The 19713-nt window shown below is 42.2% G+C and overlaps 1 protein-coding gene and 1 long non-coding RNA gene across 3 annotated transcripts in view; one reads left to right on the top strand and one right to left on the bottom strand.

The window, feature by feature from the left end:
• The window catches only part of LOC134293213 (uncharacterized), a 28924-nt gene extending 10641 nt beyond the window's left edge, over window positions 1-18283 (top strand). The window contains exons 3-4 of the long non-coding RNA XR_010000226.1: window positions 5137-10739; window positions 16345-18283. This is a non-coding gene — a long non-coding RNA (uncharacterized LOC134293213). The remainder of the gene's footprint in view (window positions 1-5136; window positions 10740-16344) is intronic.
• dph1 (diphthamide biosynthesis 1) lies at window positions 70-18031 on the bottom strand. Of its 2 annotated transcripts, XM_062960044.1 has the most exons (12): window positions 17900-18031; window positions 15318-15470; window positions 15175-15238; window positions 10661-10782; window positions 8299-8453; window positions 7156-7277; window positions 6703-6771; window positions 3590-3746; window positions 2181-2281; window positions 2018-2096; window positions 1756-1881; window positions 70-156 (listed from the first exon to the last, which is right to left on the bottom strand). In XM_062960044.1, the coding sequence occupies exons 1-12, from the start codon at window positions 17934-17936 to the stop codon at window positions 133-135; spliced, it is 1209 nt and encodes a 402-aa protein (XP_062816114.1). In that variant the 5' UTR covers window positions 17937-18031; the 3' UTR covers window positions 70-132. The 2 variants fall into 2 exon arrangements, with proteins under 2 accessions (XP_062816114.1, XP_062816115.1); XM_062960045.1 differs by lacking the exons at window positions 8299-8453; window positions 15175-15238.
• Window positions 18284-19713: the final 1430 nt, after the last annotated feature.

The following is a 19713-nucleotide window of genomic DNA, read 5'->3' as shown; positions in this document are numbered from 1 at the left end:
CCGCTTGAGAATTGCAGCGCCCAGTGCATTTAATATTTCTATTATTTAGAAAAAAACAATAATACTGTATTAAAAATAGAAAAAATAATCACTTATATTTATTATTTATGCTGGCTTTTTATTGACGCTCGTTCATTCATCCTTGACTGTCTTGACCTGAAAAAAATTATAAATATATTAAAATATATTAAAATATACTAAAATATATTAAAAATATACTAAAATATATTAAAACATGGGACTGTTTTTTTAAGGCAACTCTAAAATCAGTACTGTAAATAAAAAACAACACTCAGAAAATGGGAATTCCAGGCAGGAAACAATCAGGGCCAGCTAACACCTCCCAACAAAGGATTCCCCCAGGCAAGAAGCAGCCAGGCTTTGAAGCTCCAAGGCTATTCAATGCTAATTGCAACATTCGCACTAGCCTCCAACAGACAAGAGTTCTATATATCATTCCACAGGTATATAAACCCCACTTGCCTAGTTTCCAACAGACCCGCACAACCTCTGAGGATGCCTGCCATAGATGTGGGTGAAATGTCAGGAGAGAATGCTTCTGGAACATGGCCAGACAGCCCAGAAAACTCACAGCAACCCAATGATATTGTTCTGACTGAATTATGAAAACACACTGCAGCCATTGGCCACAAGGGGGCGGTGTTGCCTTGCGAATAATGAATGGAAAAAAACAGGAAACTTTTGTTTCAATATTATTATTGCTATTATTATATTACACTACAATAATATTAGTAATTATAATATAATAATATGATTCTAACACAATACTAATATATATATATAATAATGACTTATAATATGCTACATTAATAATAATTATAATAATATAATTCTAATACCATAATAGTAATGTGTATATTATAATATATTATATTATAATAATAATAATAAATGTAGCATAAGTCTAATACCATAATAGCAATATATATATTATGACTTATAATACGCTACATTAATAATAATTATATTATAATAATATAAGTCTAATACCATAATAGTAATACAGTAGAGTCTCACTTATCCAACACTTGCTTATCCAACATTCTGGATTATCCAAGCCATTTTTGTAGTAAATGTTTTCAATACATCGTGATATTTTGGTGCTAAATTTGTAAATACAGTAATTACTACATAGCATTACTGCATATTGAACTACTTTTTCTATCAAATTTGTTGTATAACATGATGTTTTGGTGCATAATTTGTAAAATCATAACCTATTTTGATGTTTAATAGGTTTTTTCTTAATCTCTCCTTATTATCCAACCTATTCACTTATCCAACATTCTGCTGGCCCGTTTACGTTGGATAAGCGAGACTCTAATGACTTATAATATGCTACATTAATAATTCTAATAATATAATTCAAATACCATAATAGTAATATATATATTATATGCTACATTAATAATTATCATAATAATATTAATACCATAATAGTAATATATATATAATATGCTACATTAATAATAATTATAATAATTATAATATAATTATAATATTATAGTTATGTATATATAAAAGTAATGTATATATATCATAGTGACTTATAATACGTTACAATGGTTCTAGTATAATTATTCGCCGATACATCGCATAGTGAAGTGTCTGATGTTTGATCCGATAGAACAGCCAGCAGAGTGATCTTGTTTGCTGTGTACTCGTGTTTGTGTATCAAATAATAATGCTCATGAAGATGGCCTTATCGTCCCCAAAGTTGGCCACACTTCTCACCTCTTTTGCCGCCTTCTGTGGACGATGGGAGTGGTGGTTGACGGTCCAAGGGCCGAGCGATTGGGCCGCATAGAAGTCCATGGGGTACGTCTCTTGCCATTCAATCTGCTGTAGCGCTACCGCCGCCTTGCAATGAGAAAGAAAGAAGCATCCTTTTCAGTACATTGGCCTGTATGCTTGTTAGCTAAATACATCAATAAACAACAACAATAATAATCTAGGAATACAATAATCTACAATAATAATAATAATATGTACATACCTCGTAGGGGGTGAGCAGGGGCTTGGGGAAGGCCTCTCCCCAGTCAATGGAGAGCCGAGGGCAGGCGACCTGGACCCACCTGCGGAAAGAGGGCAGGGTGGGTGGGGGTGAAAAGACCCCCATAAGAGGGAAGAAGGGAAGGGATGATGGGACTGGGACTCACGCTTCGACCTCCGGGAAGAGGCCCAGCTTCTGGGGGAAGATCTCCGAGAGGAGCACGCGCAGGAAGGGCCGCCCCAGGGACCCCAACACCGACTCCAGGTGCTGCAAAGGGAGGGAAAGAAAGAGGGAGAAGAATATGAATTGTAAACCCGCAAAACAGCGAGGGAGCAAAAGGTGAACCGTGAAGTAGCGAGGAAACACTGTATGTGTGAATGTGTATATGTAGGTACATGTATATCTGTATATATGTGTGTGTATATATCTCTATCTATCTATCTATCTATCTATCTATCTATCTATCTATCTATCAATCATTTAGTCATAAAGGCATGCATATATCTATCCATCTATCTATGTATATTGATCAGTATCAATGCACTGTCTGTCTATCTATCTATCTATCTATCTATCTATCTATCTATCTATTATTTAGTCATAAAGGCATGCATATATCTATCCATCTATCTATGTATACTGATCAAGTATCAATGCACTGTCTGTCTGTCCAGCTATCTATCTATCTATCTATCTATCTATCTATCTATCTATCTATCTATCTATCTATCTATCTATCTATCTATCTATCCATCCATCCATCCATCCATCCATCCATCCATCCATGCTTCCATCTGTCCATCCATCCATCCATCCATCCATCCATCCATCCATGCTTCCATCTGTCCGTCCATCCATCCATCCATCCATCCATCCATCCATCCATCCATCCATCCATCTATCTATCTATACATCCATCCCTCCATGCTTCCGTCCATCCGTCCATCCATCTCTCTCTCTCTCTCTCTATCTATCTATCTATTTATCCATCTATCCGTCCGTCCGTCCGTCCATCGATGCATCCGTCCATCCAGCTATCGATCTATCTGTCTGTCTGTCAACCCATCCATCCATCCAGCTATCTATCTATCCATCCATCTATCTATTATCTATCTATCCATTCATCCATCCATCTATTATCCATCCATCCATCCATCCATCCATCCATCCATCCAGCTATCTATCTATCTATCTATCTATCTATCCATCCATCCATTATCTATCCATCCATCCAGCTATCTATCTATCCGTCCGTCCGTCCGTCCATCCATGCATCCGTCCATCCAGCTATCTATCTATCTGTCCGTCCGTCTGTCCACCCATCCATCCACCTATCTATCTTTCTATCCATCCATCCAGCGCTCTCTCTCTCTCTCTCTCTCTCTCTCTCTCTCTGTCTCTCTCTCTAAATGCAGACACTAGGAGATCCCTGCCAATCCATAATGGGATTGGGGAAAGCGTAGATGTCCCAGAGCGAAAGGAAGGGCCCCGATGCAGCCTTGGCGAGAAAGAGACAAACATGGAAAGACAGATGTAAACAAGCCAAGAGGCGGACGGGCGGTGGGATGTCTGTACCTGTAGGATGGCGGGGGAGCCCTGCCGGCCCAAGGAGCCCAGGATCAGGCCCCACTTCCCGGCCCGGGAGGCCTGGCCCACGGCCCTCTCCCGGGAGTCCGCCATGCGCCGGTGGGAGAAGCCCTCCTTGGAGAAGACCTTGCTGTAGGGGTCGTACCTGCAGAGCAATGTGGGGAGGAGGCACACACTCTCAGCCCAGGGAGCGGAGGCACAACACACACCCATCCCTCAAGAGCTCATACACATCTATCCCATTTATTTAATATTTACTAGCTGCTCCTGGCGAAGTGTGGGAAATAAAGTATTGAGGAATTGGTGGTAGTTAGTATATGTTATTTCCTGTATTTTGTAGGCTCCTTGTCCCCTGGGAGCCATTGTGGGGGCAGGGCCTAAAGGGGGCGGGGCCTACCATTCTGACTGGCAGCCAGGGGGGGAGAACGGCTCTTCTTCATCCTCTGGACTTTATTTTCTTGGTTTTTTAAATTGAAAGACACAGATTAAATGACTATGTCTTTTGTGGCCAAACTAGGTGTGATTGGGTTCAGTGGTTTTGTTGTTTACTCCATAGGAAAAACGCACATTACATTTATATATATATAGATTTACAGTATTTATATTCTGCCCTTCTCAGGGCGGATCACAATGAACATATACATTATTTATTATTTATTAATGACATTTATATCTCACCCTCCTCACCCTGAAGGGGACTCAGGGCAGTTTACAAGTTATATATACATACAATGTATTATTAGTATAGCACAATATAAGCACTATGTATTATTATATTGTACTATACGACTATATTCCAATATTATTAGTAATATTGCATGTAATATAAATATACAATTATAATAGATTATTATTATTATTATTATTACATTGTATTACATCATAATATTATTATCAATATTTATTATTATTAGCGACATTTATATCCCACCCTTCTCACCCCGAACTGGACTCAGGGCGGCTTACAAGTTATATGGATACAATGTATTATATTATTAGTATAGCACAATATAAGCACTATATAAGCATTATATATTATTACTAGCTGTTCCCGGCCACGCGTTGCTGTGGTGTAGTCCTAAGTGGGATTTTCTTTCTGGCATTCAAGGTGGCCTAGAAAGGATTCCGTTAGGTAGGAAGCAGCCAGGCTTTGAAACTGCAAGACTATTCAATGGTATTCAAGCTGGCCAACAACGGAGTCCCCTAAGCATGAAGCAGCCAGGCTTTGAAGCTGCAAGACTATTCAATGGTATTCAAACTGGCCAACAACGAAGCCGCCTAGGTATGAAGCAGCCAGGCTTTGAAGCTGGAAGGTCACTCCTTGGAAAGTGATGAGTATTGTGGCCAAATTTGGTGTGATTTGGCCCAGGGGTTTTGTTGTTAACTCGATCCCAATTATGCACATTACATTTTTATATATATAGATATTGTACTATATGACTATATTGCAATAATATATGTATATACACTATATTATAATATTAGTACAGTATAATATGAGTATTATATATTATTATATTGTTAAATTGATACAGGAGACATGGTGGAAAGATGTCTTCCCGGCCCCGCCTTCTTCGCCTCAGCAAGCAAGAGTCCAAAAGTGGCAGGCTCAAACCCAGAATCTCAATCAGTGGCTGAGACCAAATGAGAACACGGTAGGTGGTTAGAAATTGTGGTTGTTGACCTCCCAAACACCAGGAGGGCCGAAGTCTGCCCAGGCCTGATCTATACAGATCTTTCCACCTTCTCTTCTATCTATCTATCTGCTTGCAAAACCGAACTCTGAGCAGCACCCGCGCGACTGTGCTCCCTCCTCCTCCTTGCACGCACGAGAGAGGGCTGGCGCTTGTGATTTGTGTCCCTCCGTCCCATAAAGCTGCCTCCCAGTAACAAACGGCCTGATCGGGGATGGAGGCATCGTCGTTCGTCCTCCTCATCGCCCTCTTTATGGCTTTCTCCGCCAGGAGGGATTTAATGGGAGCCCCATAACCATAAAGGAGGCATATTTCCCCGGGGAAGCTGTCAAAACGTTTGCGTTCGGAGCGAGTTAAATGGCAGCTGCTCCCCAAACACACCTCGGCCCGACGGGGATGGCTGGCATCTCTCGAAATTGAGGGCTTTTCCCCATTGCGTTGCCTTGAACGTCTGCATTGCAAATCAACAAAAACGCATATCGTACCTAAGCTTATGGAAATGAAGGACTTTGGCCCCAAGGATACCATACGCTTGCATGGGAGGACCTAGGAAAGGCCTTGATATGAAGTGCAATAAGCTTGACCAGACACCCTAATTAATGCATATTGTTTTTAAACACAATCTATATATATAAAAATGTAATGTTTGTTTTACTACGGAGTAAACAACAAAACCACTGAACCAAATCACACCCAATTTGGCCACAAAAGACACAGTTATCCTATCAACATCTTTCAATCAAAAAAATCTAGAGAAAAATTACAGAGGACGAGGAAGAGCCGTTCTCCCCTGCCTGTCAGTCAGAAGGGTAGCTGTGGCGAAGTGTGGTGGTATGGGAAATTAACTATTGAGAAATTGGTGGCAGTTAGCATATGTTACTTCCTAAAGCTTGTAAATATACAATATTTCTGGTTGTTCCTTTTTTTGTCTGTTGGAGGCAGGATGATTAGCATGTAATGGCCTTTCAGCTTCAAAGCCTGGTTGCTTCCTCCCTGGCAGAATCTTTCATTGGGAGGTGTTAGCTAGCTCTGATTGTTTTGTGTCTGGAATTCCCGTTTTCAGAGTATTGTTCAGAGTGAACCCTGCCTGACCGCCAGGCGCCATTGTGGCCGAGGGGGTTGCTATGACACGAAGGGGGTGGAGCCCAAAGGGGGCGGAGCCTACCCTTCTGACTGGCAGCCAAGGGGGAGAACGGCTCTTCCCCATCCTCTGTAATTTGGACTTTATTTTTCTAGGTTTTTTTAAAATTGAAAGACGTAGATTGGATGACTGTCTTCTGTGGCCAAATTTGGTGTGATTTGGTCCAGTGGTTTTGTTGTTTACTGCATGGGAATTATGCACATTACATTTTTATATATATAGATGATAAGCCACACACAAACATGGGAGTGAAAATCCCCAAATACCTGTAAGCGGGGATGCTGGGGTTTGCAATCATGATGGACTCCAAGTGAAAACGGCCGTCTCCCAAATACCTGCCATTGGGAAATCAACGAGAGAGGGGATTATGGGAGTTGCAATCACATGAAAGGAAAGGAACTCATATTATTAATTCCTCCCCATTTGTCCCTTTCACAGCCCATTAGGCACCCCCGTTATCGGCAATAATTAGGTGTCTCATCCGCTGCAGCCTCCATCTGTCTTCCCCAAATGGGAATAAAATAAAATACAATAAAATAAATGCAATCTTCCCTCCCTTGAGTTGATTGATGGGACATAGAGTACCCAACAATTGTTTTGAGTTCCCTCAAGGAGGTAGGGCGGAATACAAATAAAGTATTATTATTATTATTACTACTACTACTATTATTTACACTTGGCTCAGAGGCCCCCTATTGGGATGGGGACCTGTCACTCACACAATAGCATCGGTGTTGCTAGGCAACCGGGGGGCAGTGCATCCCAGGATCTCTCCCGGTGACAGAGGCTTGCTTTGTGGGATTTGGACACAATATTCCGGAGCCAAGTCCCGAGCGGACGCCTGCAGAAGAAGACATGTATTATATACATACATACATACGGTTTTCAAGCTGAGTCCAGATGGACATCTGTCGGGAGAGTGTGGATTATGTCCTGGGTTTCTCCATCTACAGAATGGGAATATTATATCCAACTATAGGGATCTCAATGGCAAAGGATTGTTTTCGGCCTCAGTTTCCTCACCTGCAGAATGGGAATAATATTATATCCAACTAGCTTTGCCCAGCCACGCGTTGCTGCTTCCTGCCTGGGGGAATCCTTGGTTGGAAAGTGTTAGCTGGACCTGACTGTTTCCTTTCTGGAATTCCCAATTTCCCTGCTTTCAGAATGTTGCTCTTTATTTACTGTCCTGGTTTTAGAGACAATATTGTTCTGTATTATTACACCACAGTAATTATTTCCTATTATATTTATAATCTTATATTATCTGTTTAAAAGTGGATTATATGAGGCCCCTTCTACACAGCTGCATAAAATCCACACTGAAGTCTATTATATGGCAGTGTGGACTCAAGATAATCCAATTCAAAGCAGATAATATAAAATTATAAATGGATAATATAGCTGTGTGGACAGACCTTGAGTCTACACTGGCATATAATCCAGTACAAATTAGATAATCTGTATTTTGTAGGCAGTGTGGATGAGGCCTAAGTGCACTCTGCCCTGTGCCCCATTTCGGCTGAAGGAATTGCTAGGATACGAAGGGGGCGGGGCCTAAAGGCAGAAGAGCCTACCTTTCTAACTGGCAGTTAGGGGGAGAAAGGCTCTTCCTCATCTTCTGTAATTTGGACTATTTTTCTAGGGTTTTTTTATTGAAAGACATACCTTGGATGACTATGTCTTTTGTGGCCAAATTTGGTGTGATTTGGTTCAGTGGTTTTGTTGTTTAATCCATAGTAAAAACGAACATTACATTTTTATATATATAGATTATAATGTCCTCAATTGGTGGCAGAAATTGGGCCGCACCAGATGGCCTCCCAACTCTAGGATTATATTAGAGCCTATAAGGTCTTTACCTGGAGGGCAGAGAGGAACTGGACAGTGCTGACCAGGGCCAGCCTGGAGCCGGGGTCAAAGTTGAAGCGGACGGAGTCCACGAAATGTCCCGTATCCACCTTGATGTCTACAAAGACATACAGCATCTGCAGGCCCCGCGTGGCATCGATCGGGACTGTTTATGTGGGGGAAAAGAAGGAAAAAAATAACTATGTTTCCATCCAAGTTTCTAGTCCACATGGAGTACGTTTGGTCCCATTATACTCGAGGCCAGACAACGGGAGAGGTCTGAGGACAATTCACCATGATTTATAGGCGCTGTAGGTACTGGGATTTATAGTTCACATTGAAGTCCATCAACAATGGACCTGGAACTCACCTGGCACACAGAACCCCCATGACCAACACAAAATACTGGAGGTCTTTGGAGGGATTTATAGGAGTTGTAGTTGACCTACGTACAGAGCACACTATGAACCCAAACAATGATGGATCTGGACCAAACTTCCATGCATACCCAGTATACCCAAATTTGAATACTGGTGGGTTTGGAGGGGAATTGGCATGGACATTCTGGAGTTGTAGTTTCCCGAGATGTATAGTTCACCTGCAATCAATGAGCATCCTGAACTCCACCAAAGATGGAATTGGACCAAATTTGCCACACAGAATCCTTATGACAAGCAAAAAATACTGGACGTCTTTGGTGGAAATTCACCTTGATTTGCGGTAGTTGTAGTTCACCTACATCCAGAGAACACCGTGAACCCAAACACCAATGGATCTGGACCCAACTTGACACACATAACTGATATGCCAAAATTTGATGACTGGAGGAGATTGGGGGGAACTGACCTTCCTTTCTGGGAGTTGTAGTTCACCCACTGATAATGGACCTGGACGAAACTTGGCACACAGAACATCCATGACTAACTCAGCCTACTGGAGGGGTTTGAGGGGATTGACTCACCATAGTGGGAGTTGTAGTTCACCTTACAGCCAGAGAGCACACTGAACCCCACCGATGATGCATCCAGAGCAAACCTGCCCAACATCACAAACTTGAAGTACTGATGGCGTTTCTCAGGGTTGACCTGGCCTGATGTGAGTTGTAGTTCATCCACAACCTTATGTGTTTGGTACAATCAAAAACTGACTTTTTCTCATAACCCAAGCAATGCCGGGTACCCAAGCTAGTATAATAATAAATGCTAAGGTGGATGTCTGCCACCAAATGTTGCATATAAATAATAATAATAGTAATTATTATTATTTGCCCTGCTTTGAGTCTCTCTTTTTTTGGGGGGGGGGGAATGAAATAATATCAAATTTTAAGTACTGATGGAGTTTGAGTGGGTCAACCTGGCATGATGGGAGTTGTAGTTCGCCCACAACCTTATGCCTTTTAGACAATGAAAACATTGATGTTTTCAATGCAATGGCGGGGACGCAAGCTAGTAAATAAATATGTTTTCTCCTCTCCTTCTTGCTTCCTCCCTTCATTCATTCCTTCCTTCACTTCTCATTCGTTCCTTTCTTCCCTCTCTTCTTTCCTTCTCGTTCCTCCTCCTCCTCTCTCTCTCTCTCCTCCATTCTTTCCCTGGCTATTCCTTCCCCTTTTCCCTCCCTCTGTTCCTATCTCTCTCTCTTTCTCTCCCTCCCTCCTTTTTCTCTTCGCCACCTGCACGGAAAGTGGGTCAAGGGCTCCTCCTTGAATTCCTTTCCCTTTTGGCTCTGAAACTTCCCCTTCTTAAAAAATAATAGAATAAAAAAATATAAGAATAGAAGAATATAATAGAGTAATATATAATATAATAATACAGTAATACTGTAGATGGTAATATAATATAGTTATATATATATATATATAAAATATAGTAATATTATATATATATATATATAATATATACCCCTAGTCTCTTTCCTGCTCTCAAAACAATGCATCAAAACTCCTTTGCACCATCTCCTTCCATAAGCAATGACATGGGGATGATGGGGGATATAATCCAATATTTTTTTTTGGGGGGGGGGGGGGAGGTTTACAAAAAATATCCCGTTCCCCCTTTTTCCATTCTGGATCCACCTTAAATAAAATAAAATAAAAACCCCATTCTTTCCCAATGTTATTTTGAGCCTGATTCCATCCTGGTTGGACTTCAAAGGGATGCAGAAGCAGCAGCAGCCGCAGCAGCATTTGGGACATCCTCGCTGTTTCCATGGCAACGGGATCCCGGGTACCAAAGGGAGGGATGCAGGAATTGCAGGGAAGGATGCTCTCTCGCTTCAACCCCTCCCTCTCTTCTCCTTCCTTCCATTCCTTCCCCGGGAATGATGGGAATTGCAGTCCATTGGAACTGACCGACTGACCGCTCGCTCACTGACCCAGGCAGCTGTGTCCATAATGGACCAAGAAGTCGGCCCCCAAGGCCTTGGCGGTGAAGTCGTCCACGCAACAAGCCCCGTAAGTGACGTCCCCCATGATGATAGTCTCTGCGCCCGTGAATCTGGAAAAAGAGCAGACAAGAGCATACGCAGAGTGCATTGCATAGGCTTCCGGCCTCAGTTTCCCCATCTATGGAATGGGAATAACATTATATCCAATTATAATGATCTCAATGGCAAAAGACTGCTTTTGGCCTCAGTTTCCCCATCTGCAGAACGGGAATAATATTATATCCAGTTATAATGGTCCCAATGGCAAAAGACTGCTTTTGGCCTCAGTTTCCCCATCTGCGAAATGGGAACAACATTTATTTATTAGCGACATTTATATCCCACCCTTCTCACCCCGAATGGGACTCGGAATGGCTTACAAGTTATATATACATACAATATATTATATTATTAGTATAGCACAATGTAAGTACTATATAAGCATTATATATTAAATTGTACTATATGACTATATTGCATTATTATTAGTAATATTAGATGTAGTATATAGAATTATAATAGTGTATTATTATATTGTATTACACTATAATATAATTATCAATATTATATGTATATACAATATATTATAATATTAGTATAGTATAATATGAGTATTATATATTATTATAATATTATAATAATCACATTATATCCAATTATAATGATCCCAATGGCAAAGGGCTGCTTTCTGCCTCAGTTTCCCCAACTGCAGAACGGGAATAATATTATATTTAATTATAATGATCTCAGTGGCAAAAGACTGTTTTTGGCCTCAGTTTCCCCATCTGCACAACGGGAATAATATTATATCCAGTTATAATGATCTCAATGCAAAAGACTGCTTTCTGCCTCAGTTTCCCCATGGCAAATAATATTGCCTCCAAGTGACCTGAGGAGCCGAAAGCCTTGGCCATGAAAATGAAGGGGAAATGAAGGCTAAAATCTCCCCCTCCCCTGAAAAAAATGGCTGCAAAAGGAGAAGGCAAGGAGAGCAACCAGGGTGAAGCGATGCCATCCTGATTCAACTGGAGTGTGCTAATCCGCCTCTTCAATTGGAGAAAGCTGTTTGCAATTCGGAGGGATTAGGCACCCACTCATCAAAGCGGATCCCGAAAAGGCAGGGAAAAGGCCAAAGTGGGACAAAGGGAGACCCCAGGAGGGAGAAAAGGGGCAAGTGAAGGCCTCAAAGGGGCAAAAAAGGGGCAAATGGAACCCTGAAGCGGCAAAAGAGGGCTAAACAAGACTTCAAAGGGGCAATAGGAGACCCCAGGAGGGAGAAAAGGGGCAAGTTAAGGCCTCAAAGGGGCAAAAAAGGGGCAGATGGAACCCTGAAGGGGCAAAAGAGGGCTAAACAAGACTTCAAAAGGGCAATAGAAGACCCCAGGAGGGAGAAAAGGGGCAAGTTAAGGCCTCAAAGGGGCAAACAAAACCGTAGGGACAAAAGGAGGCTAAACAAGACTCCAACAGGGCAAAAGGAGAACCCAAGAGAGAGAGAAGGGGCAAATTATGACCTCAAAGAGGGAAAAAGGGGCAAACAAAACCCTAAAGGGACAAAAGGAGACCCCAAAAGGGGGCAAAGAGGCAAATTAAGACCTCAAAGGGGCAAAAAGGGGCACATGGAAACTCTAAAGGGGCAAAAGGGAGCTAAAAGAGATTCCAAAAGGGCAATAGGAGAACCCCCAAGAGGGAGAAAAGGGAGTAAATGAAGATCTCAAAGAGGCAAAAGGGTGAAAAAGGGGGAAACGGAAAACCTAAAGGCGCAAAAGCAGACCCCGAAAGGTAGGAAAGGGGCAAATGAAGACCTCAAAGAGGCAGAAAGGGGGATTTGGAACCCCTAAAGAGGCAAAAAAAGAGACCCTAAAGCCCCCCCCCCCTTCAAATAAGGATCCCTTTGCACTTCTTGTGCCGGTGGCTCCTTTGCCAAATGTCACCCGATAAACAGATCATTAACGCTGATTGGAAAGGGCCTCGGGGCAGAACAGGCTCCTGTGCGAAAGAGGCACAAGGGGGAGGCAGCAATGGGGAGGGGTCTTACGTGAGGTCCCCCCTTCCCTATAGATTCCAAGGACATTAAACTGGAGAGAAAAGTCTCAAGACAAGACCAGCCAAAGGAAAGCCACCGCAGTCCAGAGACAGCTTGACCCCAATTTTTTTGGGAGGGGAGGTCCGCAAGGGAAAGAAGAAGCCCCTCCCCTCCTGACCTGGTTTTGTGGGAGGAAAGAAAGAAAGAAAGAAAGAAAGAAAGAAAGAAAGAAAGAAAGAAAGAAAGAGGCCTTAGGGAGGAAAGGGCAAGTTGGATCGATTTGGAGAAAGGAGGACAAGAAAAGGAAGAAAGGGGGAAAGAAAGAAGGAAAGAGAAAGGATGGGAAGAGAAAAGGAGGAAGAAGGAAGGAAAAAAGGAAGGAAGGAAAGAACGAATAAAAAAGGAAGGAAAGAAGGAAGGAGGGAAAGAAGGAAAGGAAGAAAGAAGGAAGAAAGGAAGGAAGGAAGGAAAAAAAGAAGGAAGGAAGGGAAGAGGAAAAAAGGAGATAGAAGAAAGGAAGAAAATAGAAGGAAAAAAAGAGATAAAAGAAGGGATATAGAAGAAAAGAATGGGGGAAGGAAGGAGAGAAAAGGGAAGGAAGGATAGTTAGGGCCTTTTACCCTGGCTCTTTACTAGAGCTTTTGATCTATGTTAATTTTATCAATATTTGTATGTATGTATTTTTATCCTTTAAAATTTTATCTTGCAAATCGCCTAGAGCATCTTGGATGGAGGACGATTAATAAGTAATTCAATGATGATGATGATGATGATGATGATATAGAAGAAAAGAAGAGGAAGAAAGGAAGGAAAGATATAGAAGAAAAGAAAGAGAGAGGAAGAATTGAAGAAAGGAAAGAATGGAAAGAAGGATGTGGAAATAAAAAAGAGGAAGGCAGGAAAGAAGGAAGGAAGGAGACAGAAGAAAAGAAAGAGAGGAAGGAAAGAAGGAAAGAGAAAGAAAGGGAGATGGAACAGAGAAAGAAGGAAGGAGGAAAGGAAGGAGGAAAGGAAGGAGGATGGAAAAAGAATGGAAAGAGGGAAGGAAGGAAGGAAGGAAGGAAGGAAGGAAGGAAGGAAGGAAGGAAGGAAGGAAGGAAGGAGGCAAAGAAAGAAGTAAAAAGGATGGAAAGAGGGAGGGAGGGAAGGAAGGAAGGAAGGAAGGAAGGAAGGAAGGAAGGAAGGAAGGAAGGAAGGAAGGAAGGAGGCAAAGAAAGAAGTAAAAAGGATGGAAAGAGGGAGGGAAGGAAGGAAGGAAGGAAGGAAGGAAGGAAGGAAGGAAGGAAGGAAGGAAGGAGGCAAAGAAAGAAGTAAAAAGGATGGAAAGAGGGAGGGAAGGAAGGAAGGAAGGAAGGAAGGAAGGAAGGAAGGAAGGAAGGAAGGAAGGAAGGAAGGAAGGAAGGAAGGAAGGAAGGACCTTTCAAAATAACAAGGGAGATATTTAGACTACTTTCCCCATCATGCCTGGATGCAGGGGATGATGGGAGTTGCATTCTTCACTGAGCATGGAGAGTGGAGAACGAAGGAAGATGGAAGCGAAGAAAGAAAGAAAAAGTGGGAGAGAGAAAGAAAGAGAGAAAGTAAAAGAAACGATGAGATGGATAGAAGAAGGAAAGAAGGAGGGATCGGGACTCCCATCATCCTTGGCCTATTCTCTTCCTTCTCTTGTCTCCGTGGCAACAGGGAGCCCCCACCCCTCTGCCGCTTCAGAAAAGGAGGGAAGGAAGGAAAGGAAGGAGGAGGAGGGAAGTCACGCTTCAGGTTCCATTCAGATAAAAGGATGGCCCTAATCAGCCGCCTTTGAAGTCGCAGAGATGAAAGGGAGCCCCTCGCTGGGAGGAGAGGGAGGGCGGGCGGGGGGTCTCCTCTCCTTGCAGAAAGTCTGCAATATTTGGGGGGAAAGGGGGGGTCCCGATCTCTTTCTCTAGCTCCCCCTGGCACTCTGCACATGCTCAGGGGATCCCAGCTTTGTCCTAGGCCCCCATTATTCCCCACAAGAGCTAAATCTAAACTAACTTTTTCTGGTTGGACTACAACTCCCATCAGAGCCCAAAAGAGCATCCAAACTAACCCTTCCCGGTTGGACTACAACTCCCATCAGAGCTCAAAAGGGCATCCATACTAACCCTTCCTGGATGGACTACAACTCCCATCAGAGCTCAAAAGGGCATCCAAACTAACTCTTCCCGGTTGGACTACAACTCCCATCAGAGCTCAAAAGGGCATCTAAACTAACCCTTCCTGGTTGGACTACAACTCTCATCACAGCCCAAAAGAGCATCCAAACTAACCCTTCCCAGTTGGACTACAACTCCCATCAGAGGCCAAAAGAGTGTCCAAACTAACCCTTCGCAGTTGGACTACAACTCCTATCAGAGGCCAAAAGGGCGTCCAAACTAACCCTTCCCAGTTGGACTACAACTCCCATCAGAGCCCTTACCTCTCAAGGATGTCGGCCAAGGTGCAGGCGAACATCAGGAGGCCTTCAGGCATCTGCAGGGCCACTGCAAGAAGGGGGCGGGAGAGTCAGGGACTACATATCCCAAGGTCAAGGACTACCTATCCCATGTGTGGAGGACTCACCCCGCTTGGCTTGGCTCTGCCGGAGGCGCCAGACGGTTTTGGGGACCTCGAAGTTGTAGTTGGGGGGCAAAGACCCCACGGCCGCCTGCAGGTCCGGGTCCGAGAGGATCTCCTTTGGGATCTGATGGGCCACATGCCGGCGCCGGAGAGGGGCTGCGAAGGAAGGAAAAGGCACTCTGCACATGCTCAGGAGTCCCCGATTTGTTATCACCGCCTCACTATTCGCCATAGGCTCCCAGAGCTAGAAAGGAACCCAAAGGGCATCTAAACTAACCCCCCTAAAGTAAGAGAGTCCAACAGAGAGGAAAAAGCACTTTGCACATGCTCAGAGAGCCTCCCTTTGTCATGATTGTCACTTGGAAGAGCTGGGAAGGGAACTCAAAAGGCCATCTAGTTGGATGCCATTGGGACTTCCAAGACTCCAACAAGGGATCAAGGGATTATATTTTAAAAATACCATTTATATTTAATTATGTTTGTATATCTGTAGGTTTTAAACTACCTTGAAATGCTTTAAATGTAAGCCACTTGGAGTCTCTCTTTGCAGAGAAAAAGCAGGGTATAAATAAAGATAATAATAATCTAGGTTTTGCGGACAAATGGTTCAAGGATTTTATACTGTATGGTTTTAAATGTATTTATTGTATTTTATTATTCAATTGTTTTAATTGCTTATGTTTTATCTTCTTGTATTGTATATTGGCATTGAATTTTTGCCAGATTGTGAGCCGCCCTGAATCCCTTCGGGTGAGAAGGGCGGGATAGAAATGAGGGAAATAAATAAATAAATATATGGGAGGAAAAGGCTCTCTGCACATGATCAGAAGTCCCCATGGAATCTCAAAGTTGGAGGGGAGCCCAAAGGCCATCTAGACGAACGCCTTGCTAGATATTTTTAGACTCAATAATAATAATAATAATAATAATAATAATAATAATAATAATAATAATAATAATATCAGCTCTCAGGACTGGATGTATTTTAACAGAAAGGTGGATGATGTTGACAATGGCAATTGTTTTGCAGGAGTTTTGCATTGCAAAGCACATCATCCACAGCCTCCAACAAGGGCCTCCAACAAGAATGCTGGGCTTTGTAGGAGGAGGAGGAAGAGAAGGCCTTCGCATCAGCAGCACACAGATGGCGTTGCTCACACTCTTCTCGCCTTGTGAATCAGCCCAAAGCGGGGGACGACGGGTGTCGCTGTAGGCGTCGAAAAGGGAGACAGGTTTGGGGTGGGAGTTCATTCTGGGGGCTCCCTGGGATGAATAGGGAAACCGCCCCAGGAACTGAGTCACACATTGCTATTTCCAAAGAGATGCCATAATCCAAAAGAGTTGGAAAAGGGACCCCCAAAGGTCATCTAGTCTGAACCCCGTCCCGACATATAGAAATACACACACTCCCAAAAGATGGGCATCTAACCTCTGTTCAAGGATCACAAAAAAGGGGAGCCCTACCAGTTTCAAAGAAAGACCATAATTTATTTATTTATTATTTATTAGCAACATTTATATCCCGCTCTTCTCACCCCGAAGGGGACTCAGGGCGGCTTACAAGTTATATATACAAACAATATATTATATTATTAGTATAGCGCAATATAGGCACTATATAAGCATTATATATTATTATATTGTACTATACGACTATATTGCAATATTATTAGTAATATTACATGGAATATAAATATACAATTATAATAGTGTATTATTATTATTACTTTATTATATTATTATCAATATTTATTATTATTAGCGACATTTATATCCCGCCCTTCTCACCCCGAAGGGGACTCAGGGCGGCTTACAAGTTATATGGACATAGTATAGCACAATATATGCACTATAGAAGTATTATTTATTATTACGGTATATTGTACTATATGACTATATTGCAATATTATTATTAATACTGCATGTAATATAAATATACAATTATAATAGTGTATTATTATTATTACATTGTATTACATCATAATAATTCATTAGAATTGGAAAGGGAATTCATTAGAGTTGGAAGGAGACCCCCAAAGGTCATCTGTTCTGAACCCCATTCTGCTTTATAATAATAATAATAATAATAATAATAAACTTTACACAAACTTCCAAAAGATGGGCATCCCACCTCTGTTTAAGAATCAACAAGGAAGGGGAACATGCCAGTTTCAAAGCAAGGCCATAATTCATTAGAATTGGAAAGGGAACCCCAAAGGACATCTAGTCTAAACAGCATTCTGTCTTATAGAAATAATAATAATAATAATAATAATAATAATAATAAATAAACATTACGCACACTCCCAAAAGATGAGAATCTAACCTCTGTTCAAGGATCACAAAAGAAGGGGGAACCCTACCAGTTTCAAAGGAAGGCCATAATTCATTAGAATTGGAAGGGGAACCCCAAAGGTCATCCAGTCCGAACCCCATTCTGCCTGATAGAAATATACACACTCCCCAAAGATGCCCATCCAAGGCTTCCGAAGATGGAGAATCCGCCCCAGCACCATGAGGAAGGGGGCAGGGGTGTGTCTGTGAGTGTCCGGATGCTGGGCCTTGCAATCCCTGCCCGCACTCACCCGCTTTCCCCTCCTTCTTGACTGCCTCCACTTCCATGGCTGCCTCTAGTGCAATGGCGGCGCCCAGCAACGTGGAAAGCCCGGAAAGGCATCGCGAGCAGAGCGCAGAGCAATGGATCCCCTAGGCAGGAGCAGGAGAAAACCGAGCGCATCGATTGGAAGCCAAACAAAGCTGCAGGAGAGAGAAGGGCAAAAAGGGTTGGACTATATTTATGTATCTAGGAAATATCTTCAAAAATGGACTTTAATAATATTCTGTTTATTGTAAAATCGGAAGAGTTTTGGAATTAGATTGGGCCGCAATATTAGAGGTAGAGAAAGTTTAATAAACACATAGAAACATTTAATAATAATAATTTAATAAATAAATAGATGCTGAATTTACTTAGTCTTACCTAGTTTCTAACTACAGATGTGGTAACTTATGGATGTTTTTTGATGTTCAATGAGATTTTGGCTTCTCGTATGCTTCTGCAAAGGAGTTTAGAGTGGCTTGTAGGTCTTGTTCTGAATTGCGCAGACTACGTTATCATCGGCATATTGGAGTTCTATAACAGATGTTGTTGTGACCGTGCTTTTGGCTTTCAATAGCTTGCCGTCTGTCCAATAAATGATTTCCACTCCGGTGGGAAGTTTCCCATCAACAAGATGAAGCATCATAGTGATGAAGATGGAAAATAAGGTTGGAGCAGTAACACATCCTTGTTTGACACCCGATTCCACCTTAAATGGGTCACTTTGGGAACCGTTTCTGTCCAAGACTTTTGCCATCATGTCATCGTGGAGGAGCTGCAGGATGTTCACAAATTTGTCAGGGCACCCGACTCACTGTGTCAAATGACTTTGCAAGGTTATATCTATATATATAAAAATATAATGTGCATTTTACTATGGAGTAAACAAATAAACCACTGAACCAAATCACACCAAATTTGGCCACAATAGACATAGTCATCCAAAATCCTAGAAAAATAAAAGTCCAAATTAGAGGACCAGGAAAAGCCGTTTTTTTCCCCTAGCTGCCAGTTAGAAGGGTAGGCCCCGCCCACTTCATCTCCTAGCAACCCAGTGAGCCACTATGGAGCTCAGGATTAGGCCTCTTCCACACTGCCTATAAAATCCAGATTATATGATTTGAGCTGGATTATATGGCAGTATAGACTCAAGGCCCTTCCACACAACTATATAACCCAGAATGCACAGTATCTGCTTTGAACTGGATTATCTTGAGTCCACACTGCCATATAATCCAGTTCAGTGAGGATTTTATACAGCTGTGTAGAAGGGGCCTCATATAATCCAGTTCTAAGCAGATAATATAAGATTATAAATATATCTAAAATTACTGTGGTATAATAATATAGAACAATATAATCTCTAAAATCAGGACAGTAAATAAAGAGCAACGCTCTGAAAACAGGGGAATTCCAGAAAGAAAACAATCAGGGCCAGCTAACAGCTCCCAACAAAGGATTCCCCCAGGCAGGAAGCAGCCAGGCTTTGAATGCTAATCAAGGTGACTAATTGCAGCATTCATACTTGCTGCACTGAGACCATTCGTTGCTATTCAACCTGGCCAACCAAGAATTCCACAAGGTAGAAAGCGGCCAGGCTTGCAAGCAGCAAGGCGATTCAGTGCTACATTTGTTATTATTATTATTGCTACATTTAATTGTTCTATTATTATATGAGATTATTATCATGTTTCTTTATGCTTTTTCTCTCCACAAGGAGACTCCAAGTGGCTTCTCACATTCCTGCGCTGGGGAGAATGGGACTTGTAGTCCCTCCGCAGGACCACAGCCGGGCTTATA

The sequence above is a fragment of the Anolis carolinensis genome, unplaced genomic scaffold, assembly GCF_035594765.1.
Source record: "Anolis carolinensis isolate JA03-04 unplaced genomic scaffold, rAnoCar3.1.pri scaffold_7, whole genome shotgun sequence".
Lineage (NCBI taxonomy): Eukaryota > Metazoa > Chordata > Lepidosauria > Squamata > Dactyloidae > Anolis > Anolis carolinensis.
Note: the sequence above shows the minus strand (reverse complement) of the source record. Positions and strands in the feature narration are given on the sequence as shown.

Coding starts and splice junctions, on each gene's coding strand:
- dph1 (XM_062960044.1), bottom strand. CDS start 17,936: ATGGAAGTGGAGGCAGTCAAGAAGGAGGGGAAAGCGG. Junction 15,239..15,317: donor GCAGAGCCAAGCCAAGCGGG/GTGAGTCCTCCA, acceptor CCCTTCTTGCAG/TGGCCCTGCAGATGCCTGAA. Junction 157..1,755: donor CACAGAAGGCGGCAAAAGAG/GTGAGAAGTGTG, acceptor AATTTTTTTCAG/GTCAAGACAGTCAAGGATGA.